General features: G+C 41.0%; 2 protein-coding genes across 6 annotated transcripts in view; one reads left to right on the top strand and one right to left on the bottom strand.

The window, feature by feature from the left end:
• Utp15 (UTP15, small subunit processome component) overlaps nucleotides 1-11,506 on the bottom strand; it is a 19,585-nt gene extending 8,079 nt beyond the window's left edge. The window contains exons 1-7 of one of the 2 annotated variants that reach the window (XM_023703648.1): nucleotides 11,354-11,506; nucleotides 9,102-9,260; nucleotides 7,037-7,129; nucleotides 6,760-6,944; nucleotides 5,339-5,517; nucleotides 4,521-4,646; nucleotides 364-499 (exon numbers count right to left, since the gene is read on the bottom strand). In XM_023703648.1, the coding sequence (XP_023559416.1) occupies nucleotides 364-499; nucleotides 4,521-4,646; nucleotides 5,339-5,517; nucleotides 6,760-6,944; nucleotides 7,037-7,129; nucleotides 9,102-9,191 (809 nt within the window). In that variant the 5' untranslated portion in view covers nucleotides 9,192-9,260; nucleotides 11,354-11,506. The remainder of the gene's footprint in view (nucleotides 1-363; nucleotides 500-4,520; nucleotides 4,647-5,338; nucleotides 5,518-6,759; nucleotides 6,945-7,036; nucleotides 7,130-9,101; nucleotides 9,261-11,353) is intronic. The other variant, XM_004643481.3, reaches the window with a different exon arrangement.
• A 105-nt stretch (nucleotides 11,507-11,611) lies between these two features.
• The window catches only part of Ankra2 (ankyrin repeat family A member 2), a 12,996-nt gene continuing 6,037 nt past the window's right edge, over nucleotides 11,612-18,570 (top strand). For 3 of the 4 annotated variants that reach the window (XM_004643480.2, XM_023703645.1, XM_023703642.1), the window contains exons 1-4: nucleotides 11,612-12,094; nucleotides 14,601-14,990; nucleotides 15,727-15,885; nucleotides 18,040-18,105. In XM_004643480.2, the coding sequence (XP_004643537.1) occupies nucleotides 14,705-14,990; nucleotides 15,727-15,885; nucleotides 18,040-18,105 (511 nt within the window). In that variant the 5' untranslated portion in view covers nucleotides 11,612-12,094; nucleotides 14,601-14,704. Of the gene's footprint in view, nucleotides 12,095-14,600; nucleotides 15,004-15,726; nucleotides 15,886-18,039; nucleotides 18,106-18,570 lie in introns of those variants that run through there. The other variant, XM_023703643.1, reaches the window with a different exon arrangement.

Raw genomic sequence — 18,570 nt, 5'->3', positions numbered from 1 at the left:
CACAGGGACCGCGGTTCAATCCCCCAGCACCACATGCCAGCCAGCCCAGCCCCCAGGTGGGCTGAGCTGGCCACACACACACACACACACACACACACAAATAAATAAAATTAAAAAAAAAATAAAAATAAAAATAAATAAAATAGTAACATCTGGACCTTACTAATGTATGGAAATGATCACATGAAAGTTTTAAATTTTAGAGAATATAACCTAGAATATATAAGTATAGATTTTTTTGAGTATCCTCAAAATTTTCAAAACATCAGAATATTTAATCACCAACACTGTTACAACTTATTTTCTCAGGCAGTCAACACTAAACACTGATGATGAACACAGAAAGTTAAAATGCCCACCTACCTATCCAGCGAGCCAGAAAGTAGCCTCTGTCCAGAGCTGCTCAGACATAAACATGTCACAGTTTTGTGATGATTTTTCAAAGACACTAGCAACTGTCCTCCTTTCAACATGTCCCATACTTTAACATAACGACCTCCTATAAAAAGAAATAGCAGTAGTTTGATATTCCACCCAGATATTCAAAATTTTAAAGACCTAAGCAGTATTCTTCACTGACATTCACAGATCAAAGGCACAGAGAGGGACTCCAGAGCCGGACTGACTGGTCTGAATCCTGGCCCTGCCACTGAGCCCAGACAGTACTGTAACAGTGCTGACTTCACAGAACTGCTCAGGTGATTAAATAGTATTTTACTCTAAGTGCAAATAACTGCCTAGCAAAAATAAAAAGTATACCTGGAAAACATTTTAAGAAAATTCTAATAAAATCACTGCTTAAAAGAAATTCTTCTTTTTTTTTTGCTGGCTTAGCCCGTCCGGGGGTGGTGGTGCTGGCGTGGTATGTGGTGCCAGGGATTGAACTGCGGTCCCCTGTGCCTACCCTAGTTTTGCCTAAGCGGGCACTTTAGACTGCGGAGCTATCGTGCCAATTTTTTTTTTGGCTGAACTGGGGATTGAACTCAGGCCCTCGGTTGCCATTGCTGCCATTACTCCTCCCTTGGCTCTTCTTGCTCTTTGCTGCCCCCGTGAACTGATGCTCTCTGCCTCGTGCCACTCTGCCATGCAGCCAGCTGCGTATGGACTGAAAGCTCCAGTAACTGGGCCCAGAACCTGCTGCTCAGCCACCTGTTCATGTTTATTAATGTGAGAACCATGTTCCTGCCAACAGCAGATTTCTCTTTTTGGTGGTTGTGTTACACTGAAGACACAGGATGGCCGGCTTCAGAAAGAGTGGAGCACTGGGCAGGAAGAGCCCAAGGCATTGTCTGTACAGCTTCTTTTGCCAAAGCCATACATCCCACATGATCATAAGTTCGCTAAGTCAAGGGGACTTCTGGCTTTCCAGCTTTTGGTTATGGGGTTTTCAAATCGCTCATTTTAATATGCAGGCCAGCAACCCCAGAACTTTCTTTTTTTTTTAAATTTTTTTTTTAACATTTATTTATTGTGTGTGGGGGGCAGCTCAGCCCACCAGGGGGCGCAGCTGGCTGGCATGTGGTGCTGGGGGATCGAACCGCGGTCTCTGTGCTTTGCCAACCTTGTTCCAAGAAGGTGCTTTAGACCACTGAGCCATCTCTCCAGCCCCAACCCCAGAACTTTCTATCTCTGGACAACATATCACAGATAATCTGTTGAGTGAACAAAACTCTCAGATTGCAAGTTAGTTTAAGAGCACCCTGATAAGAAGACGGAAGAATCGATGCAGATCTCCTAGACCTAGCAGTAATAGATTTCAATAGTAGTTCCATTTATCAGAAGAAAAGAAATTATTTAGGTTTTATTGCCAATTTGATTCATTTGGGGTGACTGGCAGCTACTGTGGAATGCTTTGGTTTTATAACAATAAAAATGTTGGTGTAAAGCTAAAATCCAGGACATAAGCTAGCCATAATAGACAGGAATGTCTCCCACTGCAATCTAATTTATGTACTCCTTTGCCATTGTGTTTATTACCAGAAGGAAAGAACTAGAAAAGAGAGAGGGGACAGAAAGGAAAAAATGCAGAAGATAAAGATGGAGCCAAGTAAATGTAGAAGAAGAGGCACCCCAAGCGTGAGCTGGTAGAGCCGTACTTTTCACAGGAGACTAAATAAACACCCAAGAATAGTGATTAAATGCTACAGAACCTTTGTCTACAATTTTTCTAAGCAGAAAGGAAGAGGAAGGTTAAAAGAACCTAATCTGCCCAAGTGTAAGAACTCAAAAGAAATAAAAATTAAAAGGTATAACACAGTTAAATGGAAATCAAGAACTTAAGGTTTAAACAATGAAGAGAAAGGAGAAAATGTAGGAAATATGATTAGTCATCATTAAACAAGATGATTAAGGCAGTGGTCCTGAGACTCTCCATCAGGTTTTTGAAAATAGCAGTTAGTGGGTAGAATTCTCACCCTGACTAACTCTATATGTTGATATCTGTGAACTAAGCAACTATGCTGAGGATAGCAATGTGTAACACTAAAACCATGCTTGAAATACCTGTCATTTTGGTCTTCTAAAAGCATACTGCTTCTAGAATCATAGCAATTATTTAGCAATAAATAATTCTTTATAGTTCTTTAAAGCAATTTTTTTTTTAAAGTTAATAAAAAAAAACAAGAGACAAGAGAAAAAAAAAAAAGGCCCTTGCACTTGCCAGGAAAGCACTTATTCCACTGAGTCATTTCCGCAGCCCCAAGAAATTCTGAATAAACATAGAAATGAGTAGTGTAGATTTTGTTTCCTAAATATTTTGTGAAACCCAACAAAACTGGTAAGCTTTCCTATAGTTCCTATAGTTTTACTCTAAGAATTAAAAATCTCCTTCCTTAATAATAATTTAATCCAATGATTTAGAAAGAATTTTTAAATTCAGTATCTTCTTTCAACAAAATATCAAGAAGTCCAGCAGAGAAAAAAGGAGAAAGGGGTGGGGTGGGGAAAACGAGGCTCCAATGTGCTGTACCTGACGGAGACTCAGAGGGAACAAGTCATGACCGCCCGCCACCTTCCCACTCCCTGTGGCAACTGAAGCAGGGAGTAGCGTGACATCACAGATATGCTCTGACCTCTCTCATTTTCAAGGCTGAGAAACACTGACCAAGGTCACACAACTAACTAGTGGCAGAGCAGCGATTAAAATACAAGTTTCTGTTCTCTTTGTTCAACTTGGCTTTCTTTCCATTTCTCAAAATAACAGCACGCAGAACAGATACATCTGGCAATGATGTCGATTTAAACAGTCAATTTAAACAGGTGTTGGGCAAAGAGTATAAAACAGGACAAACCAAAAAGACTACACATACTATCAAGTATATGTCAGCAAGCTTACAGAGTGCCTACATGTTACTTCTAATGCCAACACATTTTTACTTTATTGACAAATGTGAGAAATCTATTAGTTTATTTATGATTATGAAAATGTACTATGCTAAAATTAACTGAAAAACCTTTGCTTCAACTGGATGAAAAATTTATCATCCCTTTTGGACACTCCCCTTATCTCCTCCTCTAATATTATCAACTATTTACTGGAGAAGAACATATACTGAAAAGTCACAAAGAAAGAGGTGAATCTGATTCTAGACCTCAAAGAACCTGTTGCAAAGGCAGCTGGAGATTTCTTAGGAGAGTGGTGGTGAACCTATGGCACATGTGCAGTGGCAGGCTGTGTGTATCACTGAAAGTTCGAAGGTTTGCCATCACTGTCTAGGAATAAGAGAACACAGTATGGGGGTAAGCTTGCACAGGGTGAAGTACATAACGTAAGATCTCAAGTCCTGCTATTTCAGACCTGTCACTTATCAATTTGTTCTGAACTAAGTAGAAATGTTCATTTATTTTCTTAATTGTAAAACGAGAAAATTAACTGTCTAGGACATTAAAGACAGTATGTATGCAATGGCATGGTGCTGCATTGGGCATGATGATACAGCCCTGTAACCCCAGCACTCAGGAGGTCGAGGTAAGGAGCTCACAAACTCAAGGTCAACATGGGCTACACAGCAAGTCACAGGCTGGCCTAGAGTACAGAGGGGTCTAAAAAAAAAAAAAGGAAGTGCCTGGCTCAGATTAGGTACTCAATATACTCAATATACGACAACTATTTGCTTATCCTGCTATCAACTGTTTACACAACTTAGGTATGTCATTCAAATGCATACTGATGAATTATAAATAGTGACAACAGGGGCCGACCAAATAGCTCAGTGGATTAAAGCACCTGCAAGCAGACACAGGGGCTGGGGATTTGATTCCCAGGCCTGCCACGCTGCTGGCCCCATCCAAAAAGCGCACTGAGATGGCAAGGTAGACTGGGCGTGGTGGTGCGCGCCTGTAATCCCAGCTCTTGGGAGGCTGTAAACAGGCGGGTCACGATGAGTCCAATCTAGCAGTGAGACCCTGAACACCCTGTACACCCTTCTCTAAAAAATATAAAATACATAAATAAATAGTGACAACAAAATATCTGATTCAAGACGAACAATACTGGTAAAAGCTATTTTCCCAAGAAATACCTGAAGACACCAGAAGACCTCCAGAGGGGAAAAGCAGGACACTCTCCACTGGCTGGCCATGCTCAACAGAGAGAACACTCTTACTTGTCCGTGCATCAAACATCTTCACAGTGTGATCATATGACCCTGAAATGTCAATTTTTGTTACAGTATATGAGTCTGGCTGTTTAAAACAATAAAAATCATAAGTTGTGTATATTTAAATGTGAACTTTAATGAAAGAAAAATTTTAGATGGACTACACGCACACACATTCATGAAGACCCAGTGCTTCCCAACTCTTTGATACTACAAATTTTTATTTGTTTTTGCTATCCTAGGGATCATACAGGGCCTAGTAGGCAAGGGTTCTGCCACCAAGCTATACCCTCAGCCCTACTGACAGTTTTTGAAGAAGCACTATATAATACTATACAGAATCTAACCCATTTTGATCTTCAATTATTCCTCTCTGAAACTGCAGTCACTACAGGGTCATGTGCGCACCTTTGCACAGGTGTCCAGAACAACCTACAGACAGTGCAGGGCCCAAGGTGCTGGAGGCTTTCTCAAAACCAGGGCACTAATAAGCCCACCACCATTCTAACAGTCTGCTGTGTTTTCATGACAGCCTGCTACTTCCAAACACATTTGCAGGACAGTTAAAACCACCAAACAAACAGAAAAAAAAAAACCCAAAAAACAAAAACAATGGCATCACTAATACAAATCTATTCGTATTTATTTGAGCTATGACCCTAGTGCTATTAAAAATAAACAAACAAATCTGTCGATCTCAAAAGAATCCTACAGCAATTATGTGGAAAAAATTCACCAACCTGTTACAAAGAGATCTGGGTTCAGTTTGCTGGCACATCCACACCTCACATAATCAGAATGTTCTTTGAATGTCAGAATTTCTTTGGAGTTTGGTATATCCCATAATTTAATGGTATAGTCATCAGCCCCAGAAATCACATGGTATTTATCAGCTGTAAAATCTACTGTATGAACTGCTCTGAAAAATCAAGTGGCATTGTATTAAAAAGCAAGAAAAAAACATATCTCTCACTTTTTGCCCAGATTTTAAAAATTGCTCAGTTTTAGAGAATATTTACAGAATGAAACAAAACCTTTAAAGCAGGTAGTTACTCTTAAATCAGTTTAGAAATGTAACATCACTACATGATTTAGTACCAATACTAAGTGGCGCTGACTAGAGCGCCTGCTTAGGCAGAACACAGCGACCAGGGTCCGATCCCTGGTGTGCCATGCTGGCCCTGCCCTTGGGGAGCCCTGAGACTGCAAGTGGGACTGGGTGTGGTGGTGCACACCTATAATCCCAGCACTTGGGAGGCTGAAAACAGCAGAATCACTGAGTCTGATCTGTGTAGTGAGACCCTATACTAAATACATTAAAAAAAAAAACCTAAGTGTAGCCTTAAACCATATTTTCCACTGTTAATAACTCTTAGGGTATTACTGAAAATGAATATTCTAAATGTAGGAGCAAAGCCATTTTAATTTCTAAAAAATCTTTTAAAAATTCTAAAAAGACTTGTCACAAAGTTAAGAGTGTGTTAGATAAATATTTATTACATTTTAAGTATTTCACTGATTGAGAACATTTTGATAGCATAGAGTGAAAAATGTACTTCTGATATTTTTAAATCAATAGATCTCAGTAAGTACACTGGTAACCGTGAAACAAATGTTACATCATTAAATTATGAGAGTCATTCAATTTATCAAGGAGCAAAAATACCACAAGTCCAAGAAGAAAACTTCAACAGGAGAGCCTCCAGGCAGACCTGGCCCACCGCACTCACCAGCAGCTGGAAGGCCGCTGCAGCACCAGTGACCGGCAGACACATCTGGCCACAGACCTCCCGGGAAGTTCACCAAGGCTGCGCAACACTGCCCCATCTAAGCACACATTTCCTAAACTACCACACACATTCTGGAGAATTCATGAGTTCCAGGAATCAGACCATCAAACCCAAGTTAAATTCTCTCTTCTTAGAACAATTAGGAAATAAAATACAAACTGGTATGTAATTTTCACAGAGCTCCCATGATTTTACTGAAAGATGAGACACAGAACTTTCATCTTTTTTTTTTTTTTTTGGCAGTACCAGGGATTGAACTCAGGACCCTGTGCTTGCCAGGCAGGTACTTATTCTACTGAGCTATCTCCCCAGCCTGAGACACAGAACTTTCAACAAAACAAAACTACGTTAAAAAAGCAACTGTCTCTTACTTTGTGTGACCTTCAAACTGCCTGAGAGGAGCCCTTCCACTTATGTCAAAGAGCTGAACTACACCATCTTCACTACCGGCCACAAGCAATCTACCATCCTGTCGGAAAGTAGCGCAGTATGCTGTGTCCTTAAACCGGGAAAAGGTTTTGATAGGTTCTTGGGAGTATCTGCCGTAAATGTGAATCTGTAAGATCAGAAACAGTATTTCATCAAATTGCTCAAAACCAGTAGTAAATTATATACATTAAAATTTCAAAAAATAATCATTGTACTTACTCTTGAAGAAGCTGTGACTGCATAGTTATACGGAGGCTGAGGGGAAAAGTCTACTTTTGACACTGCACCAAATTCTTTAATCTGAACAGGGGTCTTAAGGAAAAAGAATACAGAGTATTAACAGAGTCCCAACTGGGAAGCCCGTTTAGGCATACAATTTCTTTTTTAAAAAAAATTTTATGTGTGTGTGGGGGGGTGGCCAGCTCAGCCCACCAGGGGGCGGGGCTGGCTGGCCTGTGGTGCTGGGGGATTGCGGTCCCAGTGCTTTGCTAAGCTTGTTCTAAGTAGGTGCTTTAGACCACTGAGCAATCTCACCAGCCCATTTTTTTTGAACTGTTGTTTTTTTTTTTTTGCGGAACCAGGGATTGAACTCAGGCCTCTGCGCTTGCCAGGGAAGCACTTATTCCACTGAGCCATCTCCCTGGCCCCTAGGCATACAATTTCTTACAGCTCATTTCTCTTTGTTTGTGGTAACATTTACTAGTTTATATTCCAGACATACAAAAGCAAAAAAAAAAAAAAAAAAGTCCCTGTCCTATCACCCACACTGCTCCTGTTGCCATTAAAGTTAATAACCACATGGCCAGAAAAACCACTACCGCGTGCCCTCTCAGCTGGGGTTTACTGCAGCACCCCCACCAGTTACACTACACAACGGCCCACTTAACTATGTCTTAAAACGAACATGACCATGACCAGACCATGTGGGCAGTTCTACCCTTCATTATTTTCACTAAATAACCCAACTTAGTTGATTCTGCATATGAGCAACAGATTAACACCCCTGAGAAAGACATTATTTAGTAGACTAACCACTAGTAATAAATGGACACAAGTTTTCTGAGACTTCTAGTATTGCTTACGATACTTCAATAAAATCTCTACACAATATTTTAGCAAACTTCTGGGAATATAATAATTGAATATGTTTCAAGCTGTTGATTACAAAGCCAAAAAGCATTTTTAAAATTATAGCTGTCAAAGCACCTTCCAAAATACATGCACCAATCTCTCTCCCCTAAATGGCAATGACAACCAAAACCTTACATTTGTGCCAGTGGATGAAAACAGTAACCGACTTGTCTTAACTTGCATTTTCACTTGAGTGAAAGTGAGCTGTCCTGATACATTTCTTGTACATTTATATTGCTTTTTCCACATGCCTACCAACCTCAGGCTTTTTGCACTTTTCCACTTAGCCTTTCTGTTTATCTGTGTTTTTGTGGTATTGGAGATTGCACTTGGGGAGTTCCGACCTCAGGAATGACATCCCTAGTCCTTTATACAACTTTTTTGAGACAGGGTTTTGCTAAGTCACTAAGTTGCCCAAGCTGAGCTTGAACTTGTCACTAAGTTGCCCAAGCTGAGCTTGAATTTGTAATCCTCTCACCTCAGCTTCTCAGTGTGTTGCAATCACAGGTGCTCTGGCTTAGTTTTTTAGTTTTTAAAAAAGTCCCATGCAAGCCTTACTATAATGAGTATGTACAAACCAAACTAACTCCATAGCACTTTTTCCTTAAGAAAAATAGAGGATATCTTCTTGAATATGAGATTAAAATTTTAAAATTCAAATCATTTGGCACTGATCAGTTCTGTGTTTTGTACTTACATGGCTAAAATGATGAAGCAGCATAGCCTTTTACATAAAATTCCAAGAAAGTTAGGGATGGTGGCACATAGCTGTAATTTCAAGCACTCAGAAGGCTGAGGCAGGAGGACTGCCATGAGTTTGAGGCCAGCCTGGGCTACATGGTGAGACCTTGTCTCAAAAAAAAAAAAAAAAAAAAAAAAGCAAAGCACAAAAAGCACAAAAAGCAAAACACTAAAATTCCAAGAAAAAAAAGCTATCTGTTTAAGCCATAAGGTGCTCAATCTTTAGTTAATATTTATTCAGTTGGTTGGTTTTTTTTTAAGACAGGGACTCACGATGCAGCTCACGCTGATGGCAATCCTTAGTTTAGTTAATATTTGTTACACATCTCCAAAGTATAACAAATGCTTGAGGAACTAGCATAAATAAATAAACACACATACCCCTTCTCTCATCCTTGTCTCCCATACTTACCTTATAGTTGTTCCAGTACAGAGTATCTTGGGTGATTTTTTCACCAAGTACAGGGTATATCTGAATAGCTGCAGGCTTATAGCCAGCCATGATTTCATATAGTTGCACTGTCGCCCAAGAGTCAATAATTTGATATTAAAAATAAATCTGAAAAAGAAACTATTTTAAGAAATGTATCATTTATAAACTTGTACACATATCTGTTATTATTTTTACTCTTTCTTTTTGAAGACTGTGCGGAAACTGCTAGACTAGTGACAAATAACTCTTTTAAAGAGACCATTTAAACAAAACAGGAAGGGCTATCATGATGTGTACAGCCTGGCTAGGTTGGACACGTGGGGATAACTCTGGCTCACACTTCCAGGAGACAAACCCGAGAAAAAGACTGGCTGATAGTGCTCATTTTTCGACAACAGGAAATATTAAGATAAAAGTACAATCACACCAGATATTTGCCTGTAATCCCAGCACTTGGGAGGCTGAGAGAAGGAACACTGTGAATTCAACACGTGTTTGGACTACATAGTGAGACCCTGTCTCAAAAACAATCATCCCCCTACCCCACCCCACCCCACCCCTGCATGCTGTGCTGGCCCCTCCCCTGGGGCGCAAAGTGACAGCTGAGACTGGGCCTGGAGGCTCGTGCCTGTAATCCCAGCACTTGGGAGGCTGAAAACAGCAGGATCACTACAAGTCTGATCTGGGTAGTGAGACTTTGTAAAGCCTGTACTAAATACATTTAAAAAAAAAAAATCACAAACAAATTAACAAACACACTCGACTTCCTAAAAATGCCAAGAAGAAAAAGTAATTCTACCATACAGCTTAAAATTGAAAAGCTTAAAGGGAAATTGGAAAGTAATGTTCTGACACAGAAGCTTAATTTTGAAAGGTTTAAACAGCAGCAAGAAAATCAGAATAATGCAATTCTAAATTAAAGTGACAGAAAGGGCCAGCCAAATAGCTCAGTGGATTAAAGCGCCTGCAAATAGGCGCAGGGTGCAAACAGGCACGGGGGTGGGGGGGTTGGGGCTGATCTCCGAGGGCAACTGCGACGGGGCATGGTGGCGCGCATCTGTAAATCCCAGCTCTTGGGAGGCTCTAAACAGGCGGATCACTGCGAGTCCAGTTGGATCTAGTAGTGAGACCCTAAACACCCTGCAGACCCTTCCCTAAAATACCCCCCCATAAATAAAGTGACAGAATGGAATAAAAATAAAACCACCAAAACAAAATAAGTCATTTGACTTTTATATGCCATTAAACCACCTCGTCCGGTCTCCACCTCTATCTAGTTATTACCAAGTTTACCGTCCACACAGCATTCCCTCTCATTCCTGCCTCAGCGCCTGTCTGCTGAGTTCGGTGCCAGGGCTGCCTTCTCTCTGCTTTCTGCTAATACTTAAGGGCTCGATTCAGGAATCAAACTGTCTTACAAGAAACCGCTGCCCTCGGAGGCTCGATCTGTCTTGTACGACCCTGTTTACTCTGGGCATTTCTCTCAACGCACCTAATCACACTGCACTGCGATTATTTCTTTTGCCTTTTAAACTGATCGATTCGCAGCTGGAAAAACTTCTACAAAGTGCTCACATCAAATGCATCCTTGTGGAAGAAGAAGACGCGACACGGCACTAAAAGCAGCGGGCAAGAAATGAAGTTAAAAATAAAAAGGAGGGAAATGGTCTGGCTGTGGCCAGCGTGCAGAAAACAGGTTTTAAGTGACTTAACAGGTACTACAGCTATCTAAATGCCACGAGTACTGGACAGAATGCTAAGAGCCGAGAAAAAGGAGGCTTTTTAATTCTGCCTGAAGATCGTGCCATTTCTGAGCCCTGGAGTTGCACATTACACCAGCTTCCCCGTCAGTGAGGAGCTCCAAGGTGAGGGCGGGGAAAGAAGAAAATATAGGACCGTCGAAACTGCGAGGTAGGGCCGGGGAGATGGCTCAGTAGAATAAGCTTTTCCCTGGCAAGAGGAAGGGCTTGGGAAAAAAAGAAAAAAAGAAACTGTGAGGCTCAGAAGCTAAGGCACTGATGGAACTCTGCGGACTACTTCGGGCGCTGATGACGGTGGACAAGAGAGCGGGTCACTGCAGAGCGAAACTAGGATCAAAAATAAACTGCAAGGACCCCGAGCATCGGGTCACCCGGCAAGAGCAGGCGTCCTCACCAGAGCCGGAGCGTGCCACCAACCACCGCGAAGCCTGAAGAAGTCGGATTACCTCCCCTGGTAGCCGCCTCACATACCTCGGCGGTGGCCCTCGGTCTGCCTGGGTCTGTCTGCTTCCAAGGACAACTTCTTGCACTTTGGCACGCACCTACACCATGCCGTTGCAAATCACCTAGCAAAATCACGCGGAACGTGCCGGAGCCGCGACCACACGGCCGAGAGAACGGCGCGCGGAGATGACGTATCCGCACAGGCCGACTCGATTGCGTTACGCGCGACCCGGAAGGCTCAGGGGCGGGGCGAGTGGGCGGGGCCACGGGGGAGGAGGAGTCACCCGGAAAAGGCTGGGGCGTTGCTCTACTGACCCAGAGCTGTCACCTAAGATGACCCCATCTCCGTGGCGCTCTGTCACGTGGACCGCGGAGCGTAAAGGCAGCTAAAAAACAAAACAAAAACCAAATGCTGGAAATCCTCTTGGCTGCTTCGATGTGGAACCTTTTTTTGCCAGAAGGAGAAAGGAGAAATCGGAAGTGACGTTGCAACCAAAACAAGCCTGGGCGTGAGGTCTGCACCGAATCTCGGGCCCTCAGCCGCCCGGGGAGAGCCGGCCGCTCCCTGGGGCTGAAGGCTGCGGCGCGGCGCCTCCCCCGCGGGCCTGGGTCCGCCCGGCTCGCGCGGCGACGCCGGGACACCTGTCGCTGTGGGGCCTCACTCGCTTCCGCAGCACCTTCCTCTCGCTGTGGGACGAGCTCAGGGCTCGAAGAACCGGGGGCTTCCACCGGCGCCTCGCCCGGATGCTCTCCGTGCGACAGATCGAGGTGAGCCTCGCTGCTCCGGCCTTGCCCGCGCTGCTCGCCGCCGCCTCTTCTGAGTCACCCCTGTTCCCCGCCACCTCCAAGAAGGTGGCTTCCGAGTCGGCTGCGCTGCTGCTCCTGCCTGGGGCGCTGCGGAGATACACCTTCCTCCCCCAGCACCTGCGCTGCTGTCGTCTCAAGGACTGGTGGGTTTTTAATCTAGGAACCCCATTTATAACATAGCTGTTCAGAGTTTTACTGCTGCCTGCTTCAGCGCCTTCATTTGGTAATTGAAATTAGTAAAACACATTTGTGTGTCCAGGGTACAAGGCTCATTAGTAGTTATTGGAAGTGGAACGCTAGATCGAATCAGCAAAGGTGAGACAGAAAGGAATGTATGAAAATGTCACAGCCCTAGAGAGCACCTGGTAGGACTAAGAGCAGTTTTCTGTGCAATTATCAGTAACAAGGGTGCATTCTAGGGTCTGGGATTTAGCATTTGAGTTGTTCAGAGGGTGCAAAATGTTAAAATAGAGCCCGATGGAGGCTGCTGAGAGAGCTGAGGGCCGTGGCACTTGGCGAACCTGTGGGTAGCTGAATGGAGAAAATGACTCTTCTCTCTCAAACCCCTTTCACGTAGGACATTCTCCAAAAAGCCCATTGCATCTTTTGCATTACCCTTCTATCTCCATTTAATTCACTAATTTTCTGTACTGGTTTCCTTTTCTTTTGCTAAAATGTATTACCTTTGTTCCTTGCTACTTTTCTGTTACTTCTTTAGTTCTTTCTCTTCGCAAGTTTTGCATCGGTTGAGTGCTACTTGTTACTTTAATGGTCAGTGATGGAGTCAATAGAGTGGATAAATTCCTCGTCATCTATGAGCTTCCTTTTCCTCCTCTGCTAGGTGCGCAAGATTACCAGCTTTGCCTTCCTAGAGGATTGCTATACAGCTCAGTCTTTGGATATGATCTTAAAACTGTGAACAGGGGTTATCTGTACATGTATAGTTTGCTAACCACTGTTCCACGGTGAATCTACTCCATTTGCCTCTTTTAGTTCTAATTTTAATACTCAAAGTTTCTAAGAGGCAGTAAACTCCAAAGTGGAAAATGAATTGGATGTTCATTTTCTCCCTGTCTCAAAGGATTATCTGTCTGGGACAGTTAGCTATCTTGGGAAGCCAAGCTATAATTTATTATAGCTTAAGCTTTATTAAGTTGCTAATGCTTAATCTGAACAAAAACTGATAAATATGCCATCTGTTAATCAAAACTGAAGCTTTGTAAAGCTTCCCTAGCTAGGACTCACAAGCGTTACAAGTAACAGTGCTAGACAACCTAGCTGTGACACAAGTTATAAAAATTCAAACCAAGCACCACTTAAATAAATGTAGCATGTTTTAAAAAATGAACTGCATGTAGGAGGTTAAAGTTTTGACATGAAAATTTATTTTCACTGGTAGCCGAATCTTTTAGCAGTGGTGACCAAAATTCATTACAATGTAGTAATGGAAGTGATAATGTTTCTATTTTTCTTTTAGGTCCTAATTTATTTCTTTTTCTTTTTTCTTTTTTTATTGAGAAATAAATATGAATGAGACAGTTTCACAGCTGATTAATAGGACAGTTTTGATAATCAATACACTGTACATTGTTATCTTCTTAGTGGTTATCCATAGTACAAGAAGCAGACAGGATATTCTGTCCAAACACTGTTAGTACACCTCTTTCTTCTCATTGAATTAAGCGAAAGTAGCTGTAAATTTATCCTAACTATTTTGTATATATAAATACAAAATGATCTGTCCTTTCTATTTTTTTTTGTCCTGTCAGAGGTGAATATTCTATTGGCATCTAAATACTATAAGTGTTTGAATTCAACTAAACAATCTAACACTGTCTAGCAGTCTATAATATTAGTGGGTTATCCTCAGAAGTTATTGACTTGAGCCTTCTACAGCTCATCATATTAATATGGCTTTCCTTTATATACCTCGTTTTTATACTTTTCTGCTGGAGATAATGTTTCTATATTGCACTTATTCTTCGCCAGGATCCTGTAAATTTTATTCTGGTAACCCTATTTTTTTTTAAACTTTTAATTTAATTTAATTTAATTTAATTTATTTATTTATTGTGTGTGTGTGTGTGTGTGTGTGTGGGGCCAGCTCAGCCCACCAGGGGGCGGGGCTGGCTGGCATGTGGTGCTGAAGGATTGAACCGTGGTCCCTGTGCTTTGCTAAGCTTGTTGTAAGTAGGTGCTTTAGACCACTGAGCCATCTCACCAGCCCTCTGGTAACCCTATTTTACAAATAAGATGGAAGCCCAGAGAAGTTCAGTAATTTGTGCAAGTCACACAGCTAATAGATGATGAAGCCTGTATTCGTATGCAGGTTTCTTTACCTCTGGACATTGTATGCTATTATGTGTAGGTTATTTAAGAGCATTGTTTGGATACTTAATTGAAAATAATTTTTTTTAAACTTTTACCTAAGTGGTATACTTTTACTTATCTAATATTTTCTTTTCAGATTTTTAAATATCCAAATTCTAAGAATACACTGGATATTGCTCTTATACCTTCAAGAAGAATCATGAGAAAAAGTTTTAATTATTAAAAGCTAGAGTTGAAATCATGGCTACATCATCGAACCTGGATACAGCCCAGCTGATAGTGGAAGAATGCCCGAGCAGTTATGGTCTCTCTGGCATGCCAGACATTAAAATAGAGCATCCACTGGACCCAAATGCAGAGGAGGGATCGGCACAGGGCATTGCCATGGGAATGAAATTTATACTGCCCAACCGCTTTGATATGAATGTGTGCTCACGATTTGTGAAATCCTTAAATGAAGAAGATAGCAAAAATATTCAAGATCAAGTTAATTCTGACCTGGAGGTGGCATCTGTCCTATTTAAAGGTTGAAAGTTATGGTATAAATACCTGTCTTTGCTTTCGTTTGCCTGAGTGGGGTTCTTTCATTGTTGCTTTGGTCCACTTTTGGGTTTGGTTTTGTTTCTATTCTCGCCCCCCCCCCATCATGAGATTTGGAGTTCAGAAACCAGAATTAAGTAGTTTCATATTGAGCCCAGGGAGATAGCTCATTAGAATAAGCACTTGCCTGGCAAGTGCAGGGTCCTGAGTTCAACCCCCAGTACTGCAAAAAAAAAGAAAAAAGTAGTTTCATATTATATAATGTCTATTTTAAAGGAAATACATGATTTTTAAAACATTTCTTACCTATCTACAGATTTTCTAGTGAAGTTTTTATTGTATCATTTAAAATCATAGGAGGAAAAAAAAATCCTTCTTCCTTCTTGAAATGAATTAGCTTTTTTTGTCTGAAATAAATTAGCTTGATATTCCCTATTCATGAACATTTCATTCGTGTTTCAAATGCTTTAATTTAGTAGTCTATCAACCTACTTTAGATTTCCTTTTATAATGAGCTATTGAATAATCAAATTAATCTCTTATTATGAAACTTTCACTGGGTAGTATAGACCAAAAAACTTAGTATCACTTTATAAACAATTGTGCATTAAAGCTATTATACCACAGACATTTCTTTTTTAATGTTGAAATTGACATAGCTTTTATTGAAATTCTTTGTCATTAAAATACTGTTATAATGTACTTAAATTTATTTTGCTTAGCTGAATGCAATATCCATACATCTCCTTCTCCTGGAATTCAAGTAAGACACGTCTACACACCCTCTACCACGAAGCATTTCTCCCCCATAAAACAGTCAACTACTTTAACCAACAAACACAGAGGAAATGAGGTCTCCACCACACCTCTGTTAGCACATTGTAAGTATATACTCCTAACGTATTAAAATGTTGTTACTAGTAGAGTAGTTCCAGGGGTTTGGCTTGGAAATACTATTTTCATGAAGTGCGTATTCTCCTTTTGAAAAATGATTTCCTCGTATTTTTAGTAATGTAAAACTTTTAGGTATCATTATATGTTTAAAGAGCTCAGTTTGTCTTTCTCTGTTGCTGGGCATACTGGCACATGCCTGTAATCTAGCACTCAGGAGGCTGAGGCAAGAGGATCACAAGTTCGAGGCCAGCTTGGGCTACGTAATGATTTCAAAGCCAGCCTGAACTACAGAGTGAGACCCTGTCTCAAAAAAATTAAATAAAAAATAAAAACAATAACTGTGAACTTTTTGCAAGATGTTATTGTATTGTTTCTTAGTGAAATGTTTTGTGTTCTACTTATAAACAAGATCACTAATCAACAAATGATTTTCCAGGAAAAGCTGAGTAATTTCTGTTATAATATTGTATTTGAATATAATAGTTTAAATATAAAGGACCTCTTAAAATGTTGAATCTGTAATTTGTAAACATGTATGATCATTGTAGAGGAAATAAAGTTTTTCTATTTAAATTAAAAATACTCTGTGTAGAATAGGTATATAAATGAAAGATAAACAACAATAGATGATAGTTACTGTATGAAAATATAATGTAAGTATACCTACATTCCAAAGCCCTGTAGAATCTTTACTTTTACATTAGACATATTGAACCCTTCCTGATTTCTGAATCCCATGCTGCAGCAGCTGAGACAAGAGTCTCCCTCGAGAACCCTTGTCCCCATGCTGGCCTGTCCTGGCTTGCGTAAATCCTCCTGGCTGCTTTCCTTTGTGTATTACTCTATAGCATCATAGCACTGAAGTCGGTGACAAGCACTATTAAAGGTTTTAATAAGAGCCCTTAAGAACAGTGCCATTGTGGCGTTTCCCTAAAATAAAAGAGATTCATCTTACTATATTCCAGTCATAGAACTTCTCAGCTGAAAATCAGTAAGTAGCTACAGATCTCTGGTTCACACTCTTCATATTACAAACAAATCATCGGTCATCCAAGATCACTTGGCTGGATTGGTCACAATTAAGCCTGTTGGCCACTATTAAGCCTATTCTTCAGAATTTATTCTTTCTCTCTCAGCAGACTCAGTGCCTGCTTAGGCTAGTGCAGGGACCGGGGTTTGATCCTGACACCACGTGCTGCACCAGCTCTGCCCCGGGCACGCTGAGCAGGCCACCAAGACCGGGAGTGGTGGCGCAGGCCTGTAATTCCAGCACTGGGGAGGCTGAAAACAGGAGGATCGCAATGAGTCTAAGCTGTGTAGTAGGACTGTACCGAATACATTAAAAAAAAAAAGAAAGGAATTTACTCTCAAGGCCAATTTTCCATTTATGACCTCACTTTTTGAAATATCCATGGACTCTTGAAATGAAAATATTTAGGATTTCTAAAGAGCTAGAAACAGCTGCCTGGGAGGCTGAGGGAAAAGGCTGCGTGCTCAGAGTTGGAGACCATCCTGGCCAACAAGGTGACTGCTGTCTCAGAAAAACAAAACAAAAACCACTTCCATGGATTCAATCCATAAGACAAAAAGATGTCTTTGTGTCTTTCGGACCTGTCTTCTTCATAAGTGTGGGTACAAAGAGAACGTTTTCAAAATTAAGTACGTAAGCCATTTCTTTGGAATAAAATAATTTTGTTGAAAATAACAATTTGAGGGCTGGTGGGATAGCTCAGCGGACTAAAGTGTCTGCTTTGGCAAGCACAAAGACCAGGGTTTGATCCCTGTCCCGCATACCGCGCCGGCCCTGCCCCAGGGCGCACTGAGCCAGCCATGGTGACCCGGCGTGTACTAGGGAGGTTGAAACCAGGAGGATCAGCATGAATCTGAGCTGTGTATTGAGACCCTGTACCAAATACATGAATGAAAATTTTAAAAAATAAAAGAAAAATTTGCAGATGTCAAACAGCAGTACCTTCAGTGAACACCCAAGAGTTGTTCTCAGGTACAAACAGGTACCTGTGATGTCAGGATATACTGTCATTTTTCAATGAGAAATAGAGTTCTTATTTTGGGAAAGAAATTTGCCCCCGAACATGAGCTGTGGGCAGACGCGCGAGCAGCGTTTTCTGGTGTTGTTTCAGCTCTGTCTATCCACCAGTTGGCAGCCCAGGGAGAGATGCTCTACCTGGCGACCCGCATTGAACAAGGTAACAGCTGGGGTTTCAATATTTTGTCTAAAATACACTCAGTAGGATTTAATAGGTTTGTTTCATTTTAATACAGGGAAGTACAAAAACCGAAAATGATCATCGTATGGTATCACTGGAGTGATGACCCGGAGGACGCTGAAGAAAAGTAGTACGAAGTGTAGATGTCATAATTTCCATTTCCCCCAAGTCTTCTTGCTGAAAGGAAGAACTCTTTCGTTTTTCAAAATTTTTTTCTAGAAAACATTGCTATTTTTATTTTGGAAGGTGTGGGAGAATGTGTGCTTTTTGTTATTTACATATGCAGACAAATATTGTACTCACTGTACTTACTAGCTTAGTTTTTTATTTTATTTATTTTTAGCTTAGTTTTTTCAATTAATGGTTTGGAAAGGTTTTCATAAATCCATTTTCTTCCTTTTAATAATTCTATAATTTAGAAACTTGTATGACTTTGCATGGATA

The sequence above is a fragment of the Octodon degus genome, unplaced genomic scaffold (assembly GCF_000260255.1).
Source record: "Octodon degus isolate 3935 unplaced genomic scaffold, OctDeg1.0 scaffold00177, whole genome shotgun sequence".
In the NCBI taxonomy this organism is placed as follows: domain Eukaryota; kingdom Metazoa; phylum Chordata; class Mammalia; order Rodentia; family Octodontidae; genus Octodon; species Octodon degus.
The sequence above is the reverse complement of the archived record's forward strand: the minus strand, read 5'-3'. Positions and strand labels throughout refer to the sequence as shown.